General features: G+C 39.2%; 1 protein-coding gene and 1 long non-coding RNA gene across 2 annotated transcripts; one reads left to right on the top strand and one right to left on the bottom strand.

Annotated features, from left to right (window-relative positions):
• The first annotated feature begins 10339 nt into the window (after positions 1-10339).
• Positions 10340-13611, top strand: LOC143536303 (flavin-containing monooxygenase FMO GS-OX-like 3). Its single transcript, XM_077030327.1, has 7 exons — positions 10340-10941; positions 11042-11112; positions 11767-11916; positions 12501-12583; positions 12762-12903; positions 13012-13182; positions 13336-13611. The coding sequence occupies exons 1-7, from the start codon at positions 10650-10652 to the stop codon at positions 13483-13485; spliced, it is 1059 nt and encodes a 352-aa protein (XP_076886442.1). The 5' UTR covers positions 10340-10649; the 3' UTR covers positions 13486-13611.
• A 1128-nt stretch (positions 13612-14739) lies between these two features.
• Positions 14740-16714, bottom strand: LOC143536302 (uncharacterized). The gene is made up of 3 exons (XR_013135867.1): positions 16302-16714; positions 15493-15721; positions 14740-15401 (listed from the first exon to the last, which is right to left on the bottom strand). It is a non-coding gene; the product is annotated as an uncharacterized LOC143536302 (long non-coding RNA).
• Positions 16715-19019: the final 2305 nt, after the last annotated feature.

Below are 19019 nucleotides of genomic sequence, written 5' to 3'. Positions count from 1 at the left end.
GAGCATCCCTAGCTTCCTCAGCAGCAAGCTGACCAGCTTTCGCCACTTCCATAGCTCGATGACTGTCCTGAGCATCAGTTAATGCCTTGAGAGCCTCTTTTTTGGCGCTAAGCAAGTTCCGCTCGGTTTCCTCCAACTCATCATTCATGGATAACCAGTCCCGGCGAAGTTCCTGGTTGGTAGACACCGCATTCGCCACATGATAAGAGTTGGCGTCGAACAGATATTTGCGGATGCGGCGACGTTGTCGTTCCTTCTCTGCAGGAGGAAGACTCTCGTCAAGATATTCTTGGCAAACGTCCGCATCATCTAGTACCGAGTCTCGCCGCAACGTCCAACGAGGATGATGCGTAGCGGTATCGTCATCCACATGAAAAGAGGAAAATTGCTCTCTATGTTAAGCACATTAACTCCGCCGTGTCATGCACGTTTATTGGAAATATCATGAAATTATATACTTATTTATCTATTTGTGAATTTTCAGGACTTGGTTGGTGATTTTTAAGACTTTCGATATCTTGTGAAGAAAAATAGAAGAAACTGGCCTTTATGCAAAAAAAAACATGATCATGTTCACAAATAAGCATGACCATGTCTTCATATACATTGTCTTCATATACACTGGCGTACCTTTCCTTTCACACTTTCACACATGACCATGTCTTTGTTTGGACATGATCATGTCACTATCCAGATCTAATTTAAAGTTGTGCCTCAACAAAGCAAAACCAGCTCGTTCCTTTATTCCTTATCAGTCAAGGTTCCCATTTCAAGCTCATGCCAGTTGTATACACTCCTTTAACACTCTTTTGTCCATTAGGCCATTGGTGTACCTACAATAAACAATCTTGGAGACTGATTAACCAATGGGATGCTAGATCTAGTATTTTGTTTTAACATGATCATGTTCTGCTCCAAACATGATCATGTCTCTCTTATTTATGTAAAGAACAAGCGTCCATAAGAAAAGGGGAGTCCCAAGGAGTTTTGAACCCACTGTTTAACTTCTAAACCTTGGTGATTTCCATCCATTTGCAAGCACTTTAAAGGATTCCAACATCAAGAGAAGCATCATCCATTATCTACATCATCTATCTTGGATTCTTGGTTTGATTATTCTTGATTTTACCATGAAATTTGTTATCTTTTCAAGCTTGTATGATGTTCTTGAGCTCATGATGAGCTAAACTCTTTGTTATCACTTTGATTTAGATGAAGTTTAGTAATAATTGATGGTATTTATGGATTATTGGCAAGGATTGTGTTAGTGTTATAGCCATTTCATTATTATTCTTCAATGGTATTGTGTATTTAAAGGTTTGTTATGTCATGATATTCAAGACTTGTGGTTGTTTGATTATGTAATGTTGGAAAACTCATGATTTAAGCATCCATTCATGGATTTGTATATTTTTATGCTAGTATATGGCTTTTGAACTAGGAATGGTGAATGAAGTCCTGATTATTCATGATAAACTATTGAATGTGCATCCTTATGCTTATGTTTGGAAAGACAAAGTATTTGTTATGATTTGTCATGTTAAGTGCTATATCGATCTAGGGTTTGTTGACACGAACATCTAATTTATGTAATCTTGATATGAACATCATACGTTGAAGAAGTGAATGATTATTGCTTAGTTTAATCAACTTTAGGTGGATTATGTGTTTTTCATGTTATCTTTCCAAAGAGTTGTTGGATTAGTCACCCGTGATAGGAAACTAGTCCATACCATTATGAAACATTGACATAATCGTATCACTCGTCCTACTTGAATGACTTTAGGTGGTTAGTTTGTATCTTTCATTCTAACTTTCCAACAAGTCACATGACTAGATATCTTTGACGAGATTCTAGTTACTTGCGTTTTGTGGTCTTGCCATGTATCCATAATTGTTGTCATTTGTGAGCTAAACGGATTCAAGATTAAAGTGATATTCTTCCTTGATCGTTTGCTTTTGTGTTCCTTAGCTTAGTTGTTATATTTTGCATGATATTTTAGTTAAAACCAACCAACTTGTTATTTTAGCCAGTTAGACATTAGCAAAGATTTAGTATCAAGAACTATCGTGTCCATGGATCGATACTTGGTTCTTACCGATACTATACTACATATACGATTGGTACACTTGCCTAAGTGTGTGTGGTTTAGTTTTGAGGTGAAAATCATTTCTATAAATTTAAAGCTCAATTGTGTGAAAAATCATTATTAAAAATATATATACTTCACGCACACCAAGTTTTTGGCGTCGTTGCCAGGGACACGGTTATTTTTGAGAACTATCCGAGTTGATGATTTAGCCACTTTATATATACGTGTTATTTTTATTTATTTATTTATTTTCTTTCTTTTATTTTCTTGTTTTTGTATTTAGTTTATTTTTATTTCATGTTTATTTGGTACCCGTGATCTTGTTTGTTTGAGTGTTCTTTGTAGTGATTCCTATGGAGCAACGCTACTATGGAGATCCGCCCTGATCTTGGAAGTCATGTTCGTTATGAGGTGGAGATGTGTGGAATTGATCAGCTCCAACAACCTCTTTGTCCTTAATAGGAGAAGAATCCGAAAAATTGATCGGTTCTTGAACAATGTTTGGTGTTGAGGTCGACGAAGCTGGGAGTTTAGCAGCAACGGAATCTTTGAAACCTGAAAATTTCCGGAACAAAAACTCTTCGAAGTGAAAAAAGGGGAGAAAAACAAGTACAGATTATAGTCATAACGGTTCAGAACATACCTTTGGACACGTCTCGAGCAGACAACTCTCGAAGACGAGCACCCAAGTCAGGGACTTTAGTTTTCTCCTTCTTCTTTTTCTTCTTCTTAGGAGCAGCATCGGAAGGTTGTGCTTTCCGTTTGCCAGTAGCCTTTGAAGTGCTCGCATCAACAGCCTGAGGTTCACCCTCAACGGATCGAGGACCACCCTCCCCACCTGTTGACTGGTCGGTGGTGGTCTTCGAATCTGGCTTACGGGTTAAACCTACAGTCGAAGATGAAGGGTTAGTAGCACCAATTGATAACTTATCTTCACAGAGTGATGATTCTTCGCTGGACGAAAGAAGAACTACCACCCCGCTTGAAGTAACGGCGGTCACAGGGCGAGGTTGAAAAATACCTTCGCATTTCCTGAAAAACTCCTCACCTTGAGCGTACATTGCTTCGGAGACAATTGGCTCCGGAGTAAGAGTGGTGGAAAAAAGGAAATAACTTTCCGCGCGATCCAAAAAAGGCATGTCATGCTGAGCAATGGACCGGCGCACCATCATACCACCCACCTTGTCCATAAGGGTGGAAAGTATTGTACCTTCGCCTGCAACAGAGAAAAAGTTAAAAATGTAAACTGGACACCCAGAAAGAGGTCATCGAAAACAGACTGCCATCCGGATTCTCGTAATACGGCTCCAGCGTCAGAAATGGCCATAAACGGCTCATCTTGGCATGAACCATTGCTCCCTTATGAATCAGACGCATGGGCGTCGGAGTCTTGGTCAGAGCTAAATACCAAGCGTGCCCTTTGTACTCGACAGCAGGAATCTTCGGCAGTTCGTCTTTAGCTTTTCGACGCGTCATGGTGAACGGGATAACATCTTCCCGAATCCAGAAAAATTTGGATTTCCACCCATGAATGTTTCGGAGCCATTCAAAGCCAATAACTCCTTTCCCGGTGGTAGAAAAACTATACCAACCTTCACGGAATGTCATCTTATAGAAAACGGCAAACATACCGACAGAAGGTTCGTAGTCGCGCGCCTGACAGCAGAATTCGAAGTGTCGAATTCTAAGCATCCCGAACGGATGGATCTGAGATAAATGAATCCCATATGCTGTCAGGACCGATTGCACGAACTTGGTTACGGGCAACCGGAAGTTCTCAGTAGTGAAGTGGTCCACGTAGACGGCCATCTTTTTCGCCGGAGGCGCCGTAGCAATAGCCCCCGATGAAGGACGTTCCGCTTCCCACTCCGAAGGAAAGCCGTACACGTTTTTAACGTCATCAAAGTCTTTCTCCTTTTTTTCGCATTCAACTTCATTAATGGCCGGAGGATTTTTCTTCTGGGCAGCCATTTGTTTGGAAAAAATATGAAACATATTTAAGAGAGAATCAACCTTCTGATATGAGTAGGAGAAATAATATGAAAGCGATAAGAATGGGTTAAAGACCTCAAGGCCTATTTATACTCATCGCAATTAATGCGACCGTCTAACTAACAGAAGAAAGAGAAATATCCGGGCCACAGGATTGCTGACACGTCAGGTGGGAGATTCGAAAAAGTGTATACAGGCTGTCAAGTGGACAATTTACACATCTCGTCAACCGTCGCCTATACTCTCTCTCTGCCACGTCATCAGTCCAATCCAAAATTACATAAGTCCAAAAATTCAAATGAAACAAGATATTTCACAAAAATATATTATTAACAGAAGAGCTCCTTTTTCATCCAAATTAGTGATCACAAAAACATGAAAAGGAATTACAAGCCAAAATTCTAAAAACCTACACTATGGGTTAGGGTGCGTTGTATCTTCCGGAGCGGTATGAGCCACATCTTCCGCCTTGTCGTCATCAGATTGGTCATCATCAGACTTATCATCATCAGATTCGTCATCAATGTATACTCGCAATTGCTTCACACCATCTTCAGACGAAGCAAATTCCGGAAGCATGTGCTGTAGCGGAAAGATTAGGTCGTCATATTCTTGAACCCGCATACCGAGTTCTTGTTCCGCATCAAGACCATGAAGAGGATGGCTCTCAATAGGTTGTCCAGTTTGAGCAAAGGTCAACCCTTCATTAAAACCCTTCACTCGGCCAACCCCTTCGGAAGCAGTAGTCAGATTCACGAGGCAATCGGTGAGTTCTTTGCTTCTCTTGATATGACTGATGACCTATGTACAACATTTTGTTAATACAACGGGATGAAACGGAACAAAAGATAAGCAAACAAGGAAAAGGTATTACCGAATCTAGACCACGGTTGAGGAAATATTGCCTCTCACGTTCGGCACGTTCCGCTCTATCACGGAGTCCTTGTAAGTCGGAAGAAGCCTGGCTGCTGGTCTCAGCCTGAGATTGCAAAAGGGAGTCGTATGCAGATTGCATGTCAACGATAGTCTTGTCCTTAAACTCGGACTGCTCCCCCTGCAATCTCAATGCTTCCTCAAGCTCTTGAATCCGATCGTTTTGGCGAGACACCTCGTCCTGTGCCTTCGCCAATTCGTCCTTCTTCTTTTGAGTTTCAGCTCGAGAAGCCGCGAGGGTGGCGTTAGACCTTTCACAGGCCTCCTTCCAATTCTTAGCAGCTTCAGCACTCCGGTCCTGTTCTAGCTTAAGAGCAGCTTCAGCATCGACCTGCTTCCATTTTGCAGCAACCGCCGCCTTCTGATGCTCCTCAGCTTCCATTTCTGCAACCTTCACGGCCTCAGAGGCCGCACCAAGTTTCCCGCCCATTGTCCGCCATTCCCGCAAGATTTCTTGATTACAAGCCAAGCTATTTGTCAAGGAAATGGCCAAATCAGTATGAAGAGCTTGGCGGGAACGGGTCTTTTGATATCTAATCTCACCAGGCGGCATGCAATGCTCCACAAAACTCATACATATTTTTGGGTCGAAAACCCGCGACCCATTGACAATGTCCCAAGGCTGGACAAACAAGACGAAATCCCCCCCCTAATTGCACGTTCTCAAAGAATTGAGAACTTGAAGTCCCGAGACGGATAGGGGTGGAGGAAGTCTGCTGAGGAGCATTCTGCGAAGAACCCCCCCCCCCCCCAACCTCATGGACAGATGGTCCAAAATGGATTTCTCCTTCCTCGCCCGACAAAAAGGCGAAGAAGAGGAATAGAATTGAGAGGTGGCTCGGAGGGGAGATTCATGAACTCTGAAACCCTCAGCAGTAACTTCAGGGTTCCTATGTTGAAACCCAGCTTGAAAAAGGTAATCCAACGACCCGCTAGTCACCGGTTGGGCATGAGACCCCTCCACAACAACTTCAGCAGGTGGAGTAACAGGCTTGTCAACTTCTTTCTCCGGAAGAGGTGATGGTCGCTTTTCAACGTCCGGTGCAGACGTTGATGGTATGCCAAACGCACGACCTTTAGTAATGGATGGATCTACATAATAAAATCGATGTCAGATTTCATCTACATGTATAGCAAAAAGACAAGTCAAGCAAACTCACCAGTCACAGTTCCCAATCGATCTGCAAGGCTGGGAGGTAGTGGTTTCCGCGGACGATGTGTCTGGCGTTTCTTCGTTTTTGGTTCTTTCCCAGCGTCCGAAGCACGGGGACCCGCATCGCTCGCTTGAGACACATGGAAGGACCTTTTCCGGTATAACTCTGCCAACAAATGAGAGACAGATGAAACTGTAGAAGCATCATCTGAGCTTTCCCCCTCGGAAGCAGTGGAATCGTCGCTTAGAATAACGATCACCCCATCCGAGGTTAGCACATTAAGAGGAGGAGGGTTCAAAATGTACGCACCTGTTTCAAAAATAGTATCCGAAACAACCGGCTCGGCTCGCACATCCACAGGAAAGAGGAAGTATTTAGCATTTCATTCCATGACGGATACTTGCTTAACGTCGCGGATAGTTTTCCTAACACATCCCTTGTCATCATACAAAGCGTTAAGCATAGATCCAAAGTCTGAAAAACAAAACACAAGAATCAAAGTAACATAAACTTTGGAAGATCACACAAAGAAAACCAATAAAACTTACGGCCGTTCGGTTCGACGAAAACAGGCTCCATAGCGGGAGCAGGCCACAGACGGCTCATTCCCGCCCAAACAAGGGCCTCCTCAGGTAGCACCCGCATCGGCGTTAGCGGGACAGTTAGCTTTCAAACCCAATCACGGTTCTCGTGTACAGCTGGAGTAAGATCAATCAATGGCTCGTTACCTGGCCGACGAACCATGGTGTCCGGCACCACGCGTTCCGATATCCAGAAAAACTTCCTTTTCCAATCATTGGATATCGTCTCAACTTCTTGATCAAACGCCCTGTCAGATGACGAATGACAGGAAAACCACCCATTCCAACGAGTCATCTTGTAGAATACAACGAAACGGTCCAGCCGAGGTACCATCCCTTGAGCCATACATACGAACTCGAAATGGCAAATTCGCATGACCGCACGGGGATGAAGTTGAGACAAGTGAATCCCAAACGCCTTCACTACCTTCATAAAAAACTTCGTGACAGGAAGACGGAAGTTTCCCAGAACAAAATAATCGGCGTATAATGCCATCTTCCCGGGAGGAGGGAAACTGGCAATGGAACCGGCAGATGGAAATTCCGGTTCCCATTCTGACGGAATACCATAAGTTTCAATAAGCGTTTGGTATTCACCATGGTCCCGTTGTACTTCTATCTCATCAACCTCTGCCATCGTACTAGTCATGAAGGTAAATGTTCGGTACGACAGTAAAATCAAAGGAATATGCAGAGAATTTCAGAGAAATATAGAAGGAAAATAATCATAATGCAAAGACGATAAAACTTCCAAAAGAAGTTAACTCCACGTATTTATACCCACCACAATTAATGCGATGGGATACAGACAGCAGAGAGAGAAAAGACAATCCAGTAAATGTTTGCCACGTTACGCGGGAAATTCGAAAAAGGGAAAAAGTTGAACAGTCGGGTACAGTTACAACCGTCATAAACGTCCTGTCACCTACACACGCGCCTGCGAGTGGACAACTTGTCCTTTTCTATCATTATCCACAAACAACAAAAAGATATTTCTCACCAACTTGCAAGTCAAAAACCCCCAAAACCACAATAAGTCCAGAATTTCACCCGCATTAAATACTTCACACGAAAGAAACACTGGACTGGGGGGACTTATAGAGGTAGGGTACCAAAAAAACCCAAATACCCTTAAGGACTACCCGCGGGTCAATCAGAAGTCCCTCATAAATCACCCACGGGACATATAAACCATCCGCATAATCATTTGAGGAAGAAACACCCTCATAGCGCATGCGGAAGCATCACAACATCCTCAAAGGTCATCCGCAAGAAGAGATATCCTTCCGCGTAAACAACCACGAGGTAAACGCTCCGGGACAGCTGTCAATACACAATCACCTTCTAGAAGATTCGCTAAGATGCTTTCTTGGGCAATACGCGAGCCCGCGGTCAGTCAATTGATGACAAGTGGCAAGGACGTTATAACCGTGCACATGGCCAATATTCCCCCGTTAACTAATGGGAAAGAAACACGTGTCCAGGTTGTTATACATGCACATGCAATGTATAGGTCGAACCTATCACATAAGGACACGTGTCCAGACGGTTATGCAGGCATCTTCTTAAAGGACAGCTGGCCCAATCACCTTCCCACACCCTTCGGCTATAAATACCCTCTCAATCATCATGAGGTAGGAATTCACTCACCTCTATTCTGACTACACTTAGTCTACATACTTCAGTACTTTCTTCATTACGAACGTTACTGATTCTCACGCCGGAGGGTGGTTACAGGAAGACCCCCACCCCTCTTGTTCTTCCTGTAACAAGACTCACGGTGTCTGTTTTGCAGGTTCCGGTCACCGGACTTCGGGAATTCTTACTCATATCGTGTTAGTAGTTATTATATTGTACCCTATTGTACCCTGTGGACTCATTGGTTACAGGACCCATACCCAGGAAGTGAATCCGTGTTTCTTCAGAAAATGTTGGACATTTTCCTACATTTGTATACGTGTGTATGTGTGTATTCTAATGTTTTATACCATGTTTTTATATAGCATCATTTATTAATAAAGGTGTATTATTCACTTGTTATCACGGTTTTATCAATTGCTCTGACTTTTAAGTACTTTAATGAATTTCATGAATTAAGTCTCTATCAATTGCTCTATGACTCGTAAGTACTTTAGTGAATTTCATGAATTAAGTCTCTACAGTCGGTGGTGTAGCCAGAAATTTTTTCCACGGGTTCGGAAAATGTTGAGGGACGGACGACCGATTGTTTATCACTTAGATTTGGGTTTTATACAGGTTTGATGTTGAAATTTCTACGGTTTCGATATCAAAATACAATAATAAATACCACTAAAACAAAATTTTGTACGGATTCGGCCGAATCCGTTCCCCTAAAGCTGCCGACGCCCCTGTCTACAGTCTACATTGACTTTAATTTGACTTTTTGAGCTTTACTGTAACTTAATATCATGATTTATCGTATCTGAAATGATGGTTTGTTCTCTTCGAATCGTCATTCCTTCTTCTCCTTGCACAAATGCAGAAGTGAGCATTTTGATTTCTATATATATGTTTAATGAAAAAATATTGAAAAAGGGTGTTCCTCCTATATGTTTAGTTATAACAATAGATAGGTAGAAGATAGTTTTAATATATTGTAAGAGTAGCACCATGGAGAAAGGTAGCAAGCTAATTATTTATTTTGGGGTTGGTTTTCCATGGTTAAATAATGTAACATTTTGTGTTAACTTGCATATGTTAAATCATTAATTGGATATACCTACCACTAGATAACAGTTCTTTTTCCTACGAAATTTTTCTATAAAATTCCTATATCATGTAATTCTAACAAATTTTACAGAAAGTTTCAATTAAAAAAAAACTAGATGGTATTACAACAAAATAATAAAAGTACGATTTTTCGTTGGAAAATTGTTGTTAACTCTCCGACGAACTTTTTACAAAAAAAATGCATTTATCAAGTATGTTCATTATTTTCGTTGAAATACTATTGGAAGATGTTTCAAATATAATTACTTGTGTTGTCTATGGTATTATACTTTTGTTGGAAAGTTGTAGCAGATTAGAAAAATAAATACATAAATAAATAAAGTATGTTTTGTTGGAAAATTGCAGGAATTTTACAGCAACATACTTTTGTAGCAACTTTGTAGGAAAAGTTGAAAATGCTTTATCAAGCATGTGTTTTTCCAGCGTAGTTTAGTTTAAGAAAATCAGTGAAAATGAGTTTTCTAACGTATAAAAAAACTATCGTAAGAAAATGACTCATTTTCTAGCAGCGTCCTTTGAAAAATCGATACTTTAAAATACGTGTGAACTGGAACTGCAGGTATTTGTGATGAATGTAGACATCATCTATATCTTATTTTACATGTGGTATATTGTATGATTGAAAAGGTTTGTTTGTTTACGTTTGAATGAATTGTGTCTCGGTTCACTTCATATGAAATTGCTGATTTTGACATATCAAATACGTTTAATAATTGGTAGGTTTAGGTGCTTCTCAGCACATAGATACAAAGGACACGTGTATGGTTTTGTCTTGGAGAGAAGTTTGATTTGAGTTGTACCAAATATATTATTATACCTTTAAATAGTAAAGTAAATGTCAACTTATTTAAGTAGTTTCCTAATCAAACAACATAACTTTGAAGAAAAAAGATTAAGAGCCATCAGCTATGACAAGTCCCTTAAAGGTAGCCGTAATCGGTGCCGGTGTAGCTGGATTAACCGCTGCTCGTGAGCTTCAAAGAGAATCCCACCAAGTGGTGGTATTTGAAAAGTCACACCAACTTGGAGGAACATGGGCCTATGATTCATGAGTCGAGTCTGATCTACTTGGAATCGACCCAAATAGAGATATTGTTCATTCATCTCTCTACAAATCGTTGAAAACAAATCTTCCACGAGAGCTTATGAGCTTCACTGATTTCAAAATTGGAGAAAAGGTATATAACGATCCACGAATGTATCCTGGGCATGAAGAAGTTCTAAAGTTCTTGAAAGACTTTGCTAGTCACTTTGAACTCAACAAATTGATTCGGTTTAATACCTTGGTGACCCGAGTGGAGGTTGTTGATCACTCGAGTATCATCGAGTTTGTTGTTGAGTCAAATACCAATGGGGTGAACTCAATGGAGGTTTTTGATGCAATCGTCGTGTGTAATGGTCACAACACTCAACCTCAACGGCCAACTGATAATCCAGGTAACAGATATATTAATTGAATCTTTATTATTCTAAGTTATTTAGAGAAATAAATATTTATGTAAATTCAAAATAAAGCATGTGCAAACATTTGGAGTAGGTATCGAGACATGGCCGAGGAAACAAATGCATAGCCACAACTATCGTGTTCCTGAACCATTTCGAGATGAGGTTATTGACACTACGTACAATACACATGAGTATCCAAACAATGATTAAAAGAATGCCAATAATTTGTAACACTCGGATTATATTTACCAATTTAATCGACTTATTAAATAAGTCACTTCGGGAGTAGGGGTGTTTGGGAAAACCGAAATTAAAAAAAAATCGAACCGAAACCAAATTTGAAATAAACTGATCCAAACTCTTATTCGGTTATGTAATCTTATAAGTTTTGGATTGTTCGGTTTATTCGGACATCCGTTTAATCTGAATAAATAACATGTTTTTATGTTTATTTAGACTATTTAATGAAGTTTGAATTTTGATTTTTTGTTAAAAACTTATTTGTAGTTTCCGGTTTTGTTTGTTTATCATTGTTCTAACTTCTAAATTAGGAACCGAAAATCTAAAAAAAATGTTAGTATTTGGCTTATTTAGGATCATCCAGTTAATTTCAGATTATTCAGATTTTGTCCGAATCCGATCCGAATTAAATTCGGATAGTTCGGATCGGATAGGAATATCCCTAATTCGGTTCGGATAGTATTTCGGATGGGGTCCTTAAATTATCAAATCCAAAGAATCCAAACCGAATAACCTATTATCTATCCGATGAACACCCTGCTTAATGCTCATTGTTTTGACACTTACTATGAGCAGATCGTAGTTGTAATAGGGAGTGGACCAAGTGCACTAGATATATCAAGAGAGATAGCAACGGTTGCCAAACAAGTTCACATGTCGTCAAGATCTCCACTTGTAAAGGTTGGAAAATCAAAGAAATTTAACAATATGTGGCAGCACTCTAAGGTAATGGCATTAGATTGTTTATGAGAATTTTGATAATCTTTAGCCAGGTCATGATATACATGGCCGTCTTCGAGATTCCAAGTCATGCGCAGGACAAGTGAAAATTGGGTCTTATATATGTATATCTTTTCTAAAAGATCGACGATAATTGTAATAACAGTAAACAAAACAAAACAAAGTTACTGTAGCAATCATAGACAAAAATAGTTTTTCAAATAAAGTTAAGCGATCGATAAAGTTAATTTCTAGGCCCTTTTTTAAGATATTTTGGCCCAGTCAAACAGAACAAAATCTACTTTCAGATTTTTTTGACCAAATTCCACTTGTTAATGGATATTTTGTGACCCCTTCGAATCTGTGCCCTAACCGTCGGCCGAGTCCTATATATGGTCTAGCCTGGCCCTGATGATATAATTGATGTCATAGAACTTTCTCACTATGAAAATAATAAGTTATCGTTTATGATGATCTTATACATGTCTAATACGGAGTAACATGAAAACACGTTCATGCTAAATCATATCTTGTATGCGCACTATGAAATAATACTAAGTTCGTTTTACTTATACTTATATATTTAACAGATAGAATGTATTAGCAAAGACGGTTCAATAACATTTCAAGACGGGTTCTCTATAAATGCAGATGTCATATTACATTGCACCGGGTAAGTCCAAGTTAATTTGCGTTGTCCACGATTAAGAGTTTAGTTAAATCTATTAGTAGAGTGAGGCACCTGAATGGTATCCAAAAGGTCTCCGGTTTAAACCTACATAGGTAAACATCTTGGATGACCATTGATCGGGTGACAAAGATCATATATAAACAACTTCCAATTTAATTAGGTACAAATTACATGTCCCATTTCTTAAAACAAATGGCGTTGTAAGTGTTAAAAACAAACGAGTTGGACCTCTTTACAAACATGTTTCCCCCCACCCCCCACAACTTGCTCCACAACTCTCCTTTGTAGGAATACCAGAAAGAGTAAGTTTGATATAATACTCCTAAATATTGTCTTTTACTTATATTCTTTTGTTTTTAATGTGTTGAAATTTACATGATGAATATATTGACACTACTTATTAAATGTAGAGCTTTGGATTTTTATTAATGGAGAGTCAACCAAGATGGATAGCGCAGGCGTTGTCAAAAAAGGTTTTGTTGCCATCGAAAGATGAAATATTGAGCGAAGTCGTGAAACATTACGAAGAAATGAAAGAAAAGGGGCTTCCAGAACACGCCACTCATCAACTTGAATTTCAGGTTTAATTTTCTTAAAACAAACAAACGTAACCAATAATATCTCACGCATTAGACCTTTTGTGTGCGTGAAATAGTACTCGTATTTTGTGATGAAGCTTTTTGCATAAGTTATAATAACATAGGAGTGACATTTTGTGTTGAACCGATATATAGCTTGATTATCTGGAATGGATGTGGGCTAAAGCCGGAATGGTGGTCGAAAAGCGCGTAAAAGACATGGCTGAATACTTGCTTCATTATATGAGGACGGTTGGTTTAGATGGGTATATGGATGTGCTCTCCCAGATATATGGGAGATATTAATTATATTGAATATGTGTGGATACCTGAATTCCAGTTCACTTTTAAGTATGTTTGGCAAAGTTAGCTATAGTTGTCTGCTATGGGTTGTATTTGTCAGTTGTATGGAAGTGTGTGGCTAAACTAGTTGTAACTGAAAAGTTTCTTTTTTTTCTTCTAACCAGAGTGTGCCTTTTCCAGACCGAATATCAATTTTTTATTTCATACTGATTTTGACATTTCATTCCTGACTTATCCAGGAAACCATCACTGCGAGAAAACCCTCTAAAGTCATGTTTGAACCTGAAACCTTAAGTATCTCAAGCATTAAACCATCACTCTTGTGTTATTGGACCAAAATATCAACTGCATTAATTGAAAAGTTTGACATAAAAGAACACACACATAGAAAAAACAAAAACTAATTCAAAGTACGTACCTTATATTTTTGGCACTTAGTTTTCAAACATAATATCAAATCAAACCATAATATTTAAATTGGTACTAGTATGTTTGTTTTACCAAAAATTTACATGTACCTATAAATACCGAATACCGAATTTAATTCTAAATTAGACGATATATGTTTATAATGTGAGACATTAGTGCGGATATATTTTAACTTGCTTCGTTGTATAAGGACGGTTGGTTTAGATGGGTATATGGATGGTCATTGATTGCGGTATTCCAAAATTGATTGCGGAGAGAATACCGGGATGAACCGCTAATGATGTGTTCAAACATACATGCTAAATCCTGTCCCAGACAACAAAAGGAACAACTTAAAGATGATGAATCGTCATAGAATACCAAGGTCACAATTAGTAAGCCCCAACCATGTATCATCCAAAGGACACCTATAACTCGATAATGTCATCAAATATTGATGGTAACGGCAAATGCCTTTGATATCTCCTCAAATGAAGTCTCGTCACCCCCATTATCCGTTGACAAGATTAACGAGTATTTAGACGAGTTATTTGACGACTAGGAGAAGGCCATTGATGATAATGAAATTGGGAGGTCTTTTGGTAAATGGCCAAAACAGTTTGTTTGATTTGCCTATAGACAAAAGTAGTCTTGTTGGACCTTTTACAACATGTGATTCTTGTCATTAGTCCCTTTAATAAGTAAACTTTATTAATAAAGGTCGGCATATGTCACATGTCACATGTCACATGTCACATGCATTAAATTATGGTTGCAGTCATAAACAAACACAGGAAACTTTAGTGTCTGATTGAAAACATAAGATCTATTTTTTTTTCTCATAAACCGTCATAGGTACTAGAACCATGCTTAGAAACTAGGTCACTCGCATCAAACACACATCTTCCTCAGAAGCATCCTCTAACCGATGGTAATCAATGCCAAAGCAAGAACACAGTTTACAATAGAATGATATCTCCTCCGGGCGCATTTTCCAAAATGAAGGCGTCTTCCGTGAGTGAATAATACTCATAACACAGCAATCTCTGCTGGCGAGAGTCGGACATCCGGATCAATCCCCAATATCTCAACCTGGTTTCCAATAGGGGTGAAATTATCCATACGATATCTAGGCGTTCTAGTGGTGTCATAGCCAGCAATAAGAGAGCTGGGATTTTCCCAGTCACTAAAACATGAAAAAACATAAATTAATTATTATTATTATTATTATTATAATAAAAGAACTTTTTATAGAGAAAAAAGGGCTTACTACTTCCAGCAGTTGGCAGATGACATGACAGTACAAGCAAGTGCGAAAAAAGAAAATTTTTTCCTCAACAGTTTCCAAAGCTATCTGACATTTAGTGGTGTTCATGATATCAACTGCTTTTAACCAACAGATACATATGATACGGAATACGATCAGGTGTGGTCTCCGGAGAATAAGAACCAAATTTGAATGGCCCATAAAGGTAGCATAGGCCAAAGGAACATATGGGCGTATTCTCTTCCTAAACAATCAGAGCAAAAAATTTAGAATCCATTAGCTTTGATCAAACAAGTCCGTCCGTCCGTCCGCACACACACACACACATAGAGTACCTGTTCTAAAAGCTCTTCATATGACATCTCTGTTGTTGAGGGTTGATCACACTCGATATGCGTTTGCTAAACAATATCAGAGCCAACAAATTAAGAATCTGTTAGCTTTGATGAGACAACAATTAATAAGATTATCAATTTTGATATATAATGGTACCTGTTCTGAACACTCCTCATTAGACTTTGGCATCTCTTTTGTAGAGGGTTGAGCACACTCTATACGCGTTTCCTAAATAGTCGAAGCAAAAAAGTTTTTAACGAGACAACGGAGTCTCTAAATGCTGAGTAATATAACACAATGCTTCATGTCAAACTAAGATTCATAAAACACAAGCTAGCCATCTAAGAGGTTTATCGAAAAAATAATTAATTTCATTGTTTCATATCAATATCCGCTTAACCAATGGCCTCCAAACTAATGATATAAAACCGAGAAGGCTATGCTTCATGTTACAACAGGCTAGCAAAATGTTATCGAAAACATAATTTCCTAAAACCACCCTTGTTTCACATCAACCAAATCAAATACTCCCTCCGTCCTATTAAAAGTGTCTATATTTTTTTTTGTCACATTACAAATGTCCACTTTCAAAATTTATTAGCCAATTTTCAAGTTTACCCTTAAACACACACAACTAACATTAATAAACAATACTGATGGACCCAATTTCCAAGAGCATTATTGTCATTTGATAAGCATAAAATGTAATCATTCAATCTACCTCAAACTTTGTTTTTTCAAACCATGACACTTTTAATGTGACGGAGAGAGTAATAGGTTTACAAATTTTAATACACAACAGTTGTACCTGTTCCTTATCATCATCATCCTCATAAGTGGCCGCCTCTAAATGCTGATAATCAACACCAAAGCAAGTACACATTTTAAGGTAGAACGATATGACAGGCTCATTCCAGTGCTTATACGTCTCGGGAGTGGGCGTCTTTCGTGAGCGGATGATATCTATAACATGTTTAACCGTTTCCGTTGAAAGAAAAAAGGCCTCATCATTAGCAGTAAGCGTCCTCATGTCCTTTAACTCACCTTCAAACACGATCACCTGTTTCAAATCATAAACATATTAAAGTTAAAAGTTAAAATAAAACAATATCGTTTTAATGTCAAAGGCCTATAATAATTACTCATTTATGAAGAAAACGTAATAATTTTGTTTCGAAACTCATTCAATTCATAAACAGATCAATTATTTATTAATTGAAATTAGGCCTTGCCTGTAAACGAAATGAAAGTTCGGTGAACTGTTCGGCGGAAGTTCGTTTAATTAAACAAACGAACATGAACACATGTTCCGTTCATTCATTTATGTCTGTTTATTTATGTTCGTTTATAGGCTTTCACTAATCACATTGATAAACACATCAGTCTCAATCTCTAGGCTCTACTGATTTTATTTGTGTTCGTGAACCGTTCGTGCACACATTCATTTCCTTAATGAACGAACATGAACAAATCTTTTCATTCAGGTCGTTTACAACCCTAATTGAAATGAACAAATAACGTACGGACGAATAATAATAACAAAGTAATTAAAATATAAACAATGAGAATTGATGCTTACGTCATCCTGAGATTTAGATTTCTTCCTGCGCTTCTTAGCTATCGGAGAAGATGCATTCCTCTTATACTTATTACTGACCAACGTACAATAACACAATTAGTTATATATATATATATATATATGAAATTAATCAATGCAATGGCATGCATAGCATTTGAATAATAATAATAATAATAATAATAATAATAATAATAATAATAATAATAATAATAATAATAATAAGTTACCGATACTTCTTTTGGAGAGTGCCGATCCACCATAGAGGAAGATAACACTTCCTCTTCTTCTTCCTCTTGTTACCACCACCCATTGATTGGTTGATCGATCAATCAAACCCTAGATACTCATACCCTTGTTGCTCGTAACGTACAAGATGAAAAATTAATTAACCGTACGCTACGTGTTTTATTTATTATCTTGTTTCCTTTGTATCTTTTTTAAATTTGATAAATGGGCTAGCCGTTTTTTTCCAATTAGAGGTGTACAAAACCGGTTTTAAACTCAAACTGAACTGGTTTGGGTAACGGCTGATCTTGTATATCTTAAGGGGAACTGGTCCTGAAACTGGCGGTTTGGGTGAAACCAGTTTTAAACCCAAAGCGGTTCGTTTCGGTTTGCCCAAAACCGGCCCCAAACCGTTTTTTTTGTACACCTCTAGGTCCAACTAGACATGTAAGTACAAATCCGGTTTTATCCCAAAGCGGTTAGGTTAAGGTTCAAAACCGGTTCGGTTGGTCAACCCTTGATCAAAACTGGTTTAGATAAAACCGGTCTTGATCACAAAACTCCAAACAAGTCAAACCACTTCGAGCATGTTACAAACCGGTTTTTTGCTACCGGTTCAGGTTATAAACTTGTTTCAAAGAACGAGAATATGAATTGGTGCCAAACCTATGGGTTGGGTCAGGTTACAAACCGGTTTGGCCCAAACCGGTTCGAAACCAATTCTAGACCGGGTTGGATACCGGTTTACCGCCCCAAACCCATTTTTTACAGTCCAACGTTTTGTCTAAAAGTGAAGGGTCTGTTTGGTATGTGATAATGGAATGAACGACGGAATGGAATGGACGTGGTAATGGAAAGGACAAAAGAATGGAATGGGTTATTACCATTCCAATGAAATGTTTGGTTACCATATGGGAATGAAATGAATCATCACTTTATATTGTTGGTAGGTAAGAAAAAAATAAAATTAAAATAGTAGTGAGTGGTGGTGGGAGCAGTAGCGGTAACGGTGGAGGTGGTGGTGGCGGTAACAGCGGAGGTGGTGGTGGGCAGCGATGACGGTAGGCGGCGTGTGTGATGGTGGAGCGATGATTGATCTATGCGGCGGGCGGCGGGAGGTGGTGGGTGGCTGGCACTGATGGTGATGGTTTGTGGAGGTGGGTGGTGGCGGCGGTGGTCGCCGATGGTGGTGATTGGTGGCAGTGGCGGAGGTGGTGGGCAGCGGTGACGGTGGGCGACATGTGTGATGGTGGGGCGATGGTTGGTATATGCGGCGGGCGGCTGGCGATGCTGGGTGGCTGGCACCGATGGCGATGGTTGGTGGAGGTGGGCGGTGGGTGGCGGTGGACGGTGATGGTGGTGGCTGGTGGCAGTGGCAGCGGTGGTCGGTGGTAGTGGGTGTTGATGTTGGGTGGTGATGGTGTTGGGAGGGTGGTGGAAGTAACGTAGGGTGAAGGAGGTAATGGAATGAAAAAAAACATGGGGTATGGATGGAATGAAATTAGGGTATGTTAGAGGGAATGAAATTGACTAGGTAATGGGTCATTCTATTTATTTGGTAAACCAAACACACTATTTTTCATTCCCTCACAATGGGTCATTCCATTTCATCCTCCATTCCTGCATACCAAACGCTACCTAAGTTTTTTAAGTTTTAGCACATTTTTAATTAAACAAAATATTAACTGTTTCTAGTTCAAAACAATCGAAGCTCATAAGTAA

The sequence above is a fragment of the Bidens hawaiensis genome, unplaced genomic scaffold, assembly GCF_021521415.1.
Source record: "Bidens hawaiensis isolate Kalapana, Puna unplaced genomic scaffold, B.hawaiensis_p1.1 tig00010780_1, whole genome shotgun sequence".
NCBI classification, from domain to species: Eukaryota; Viridiplantae; Streptophyta; class Magnoliopsida; order Asterales; family Asteraceae; genus Bidens; species Bidens hawaiensis.
Note: the sequence above shows the minus strand (reverse complement) of the source record. Positions and strands in the feature narration are given on the sequence as shown.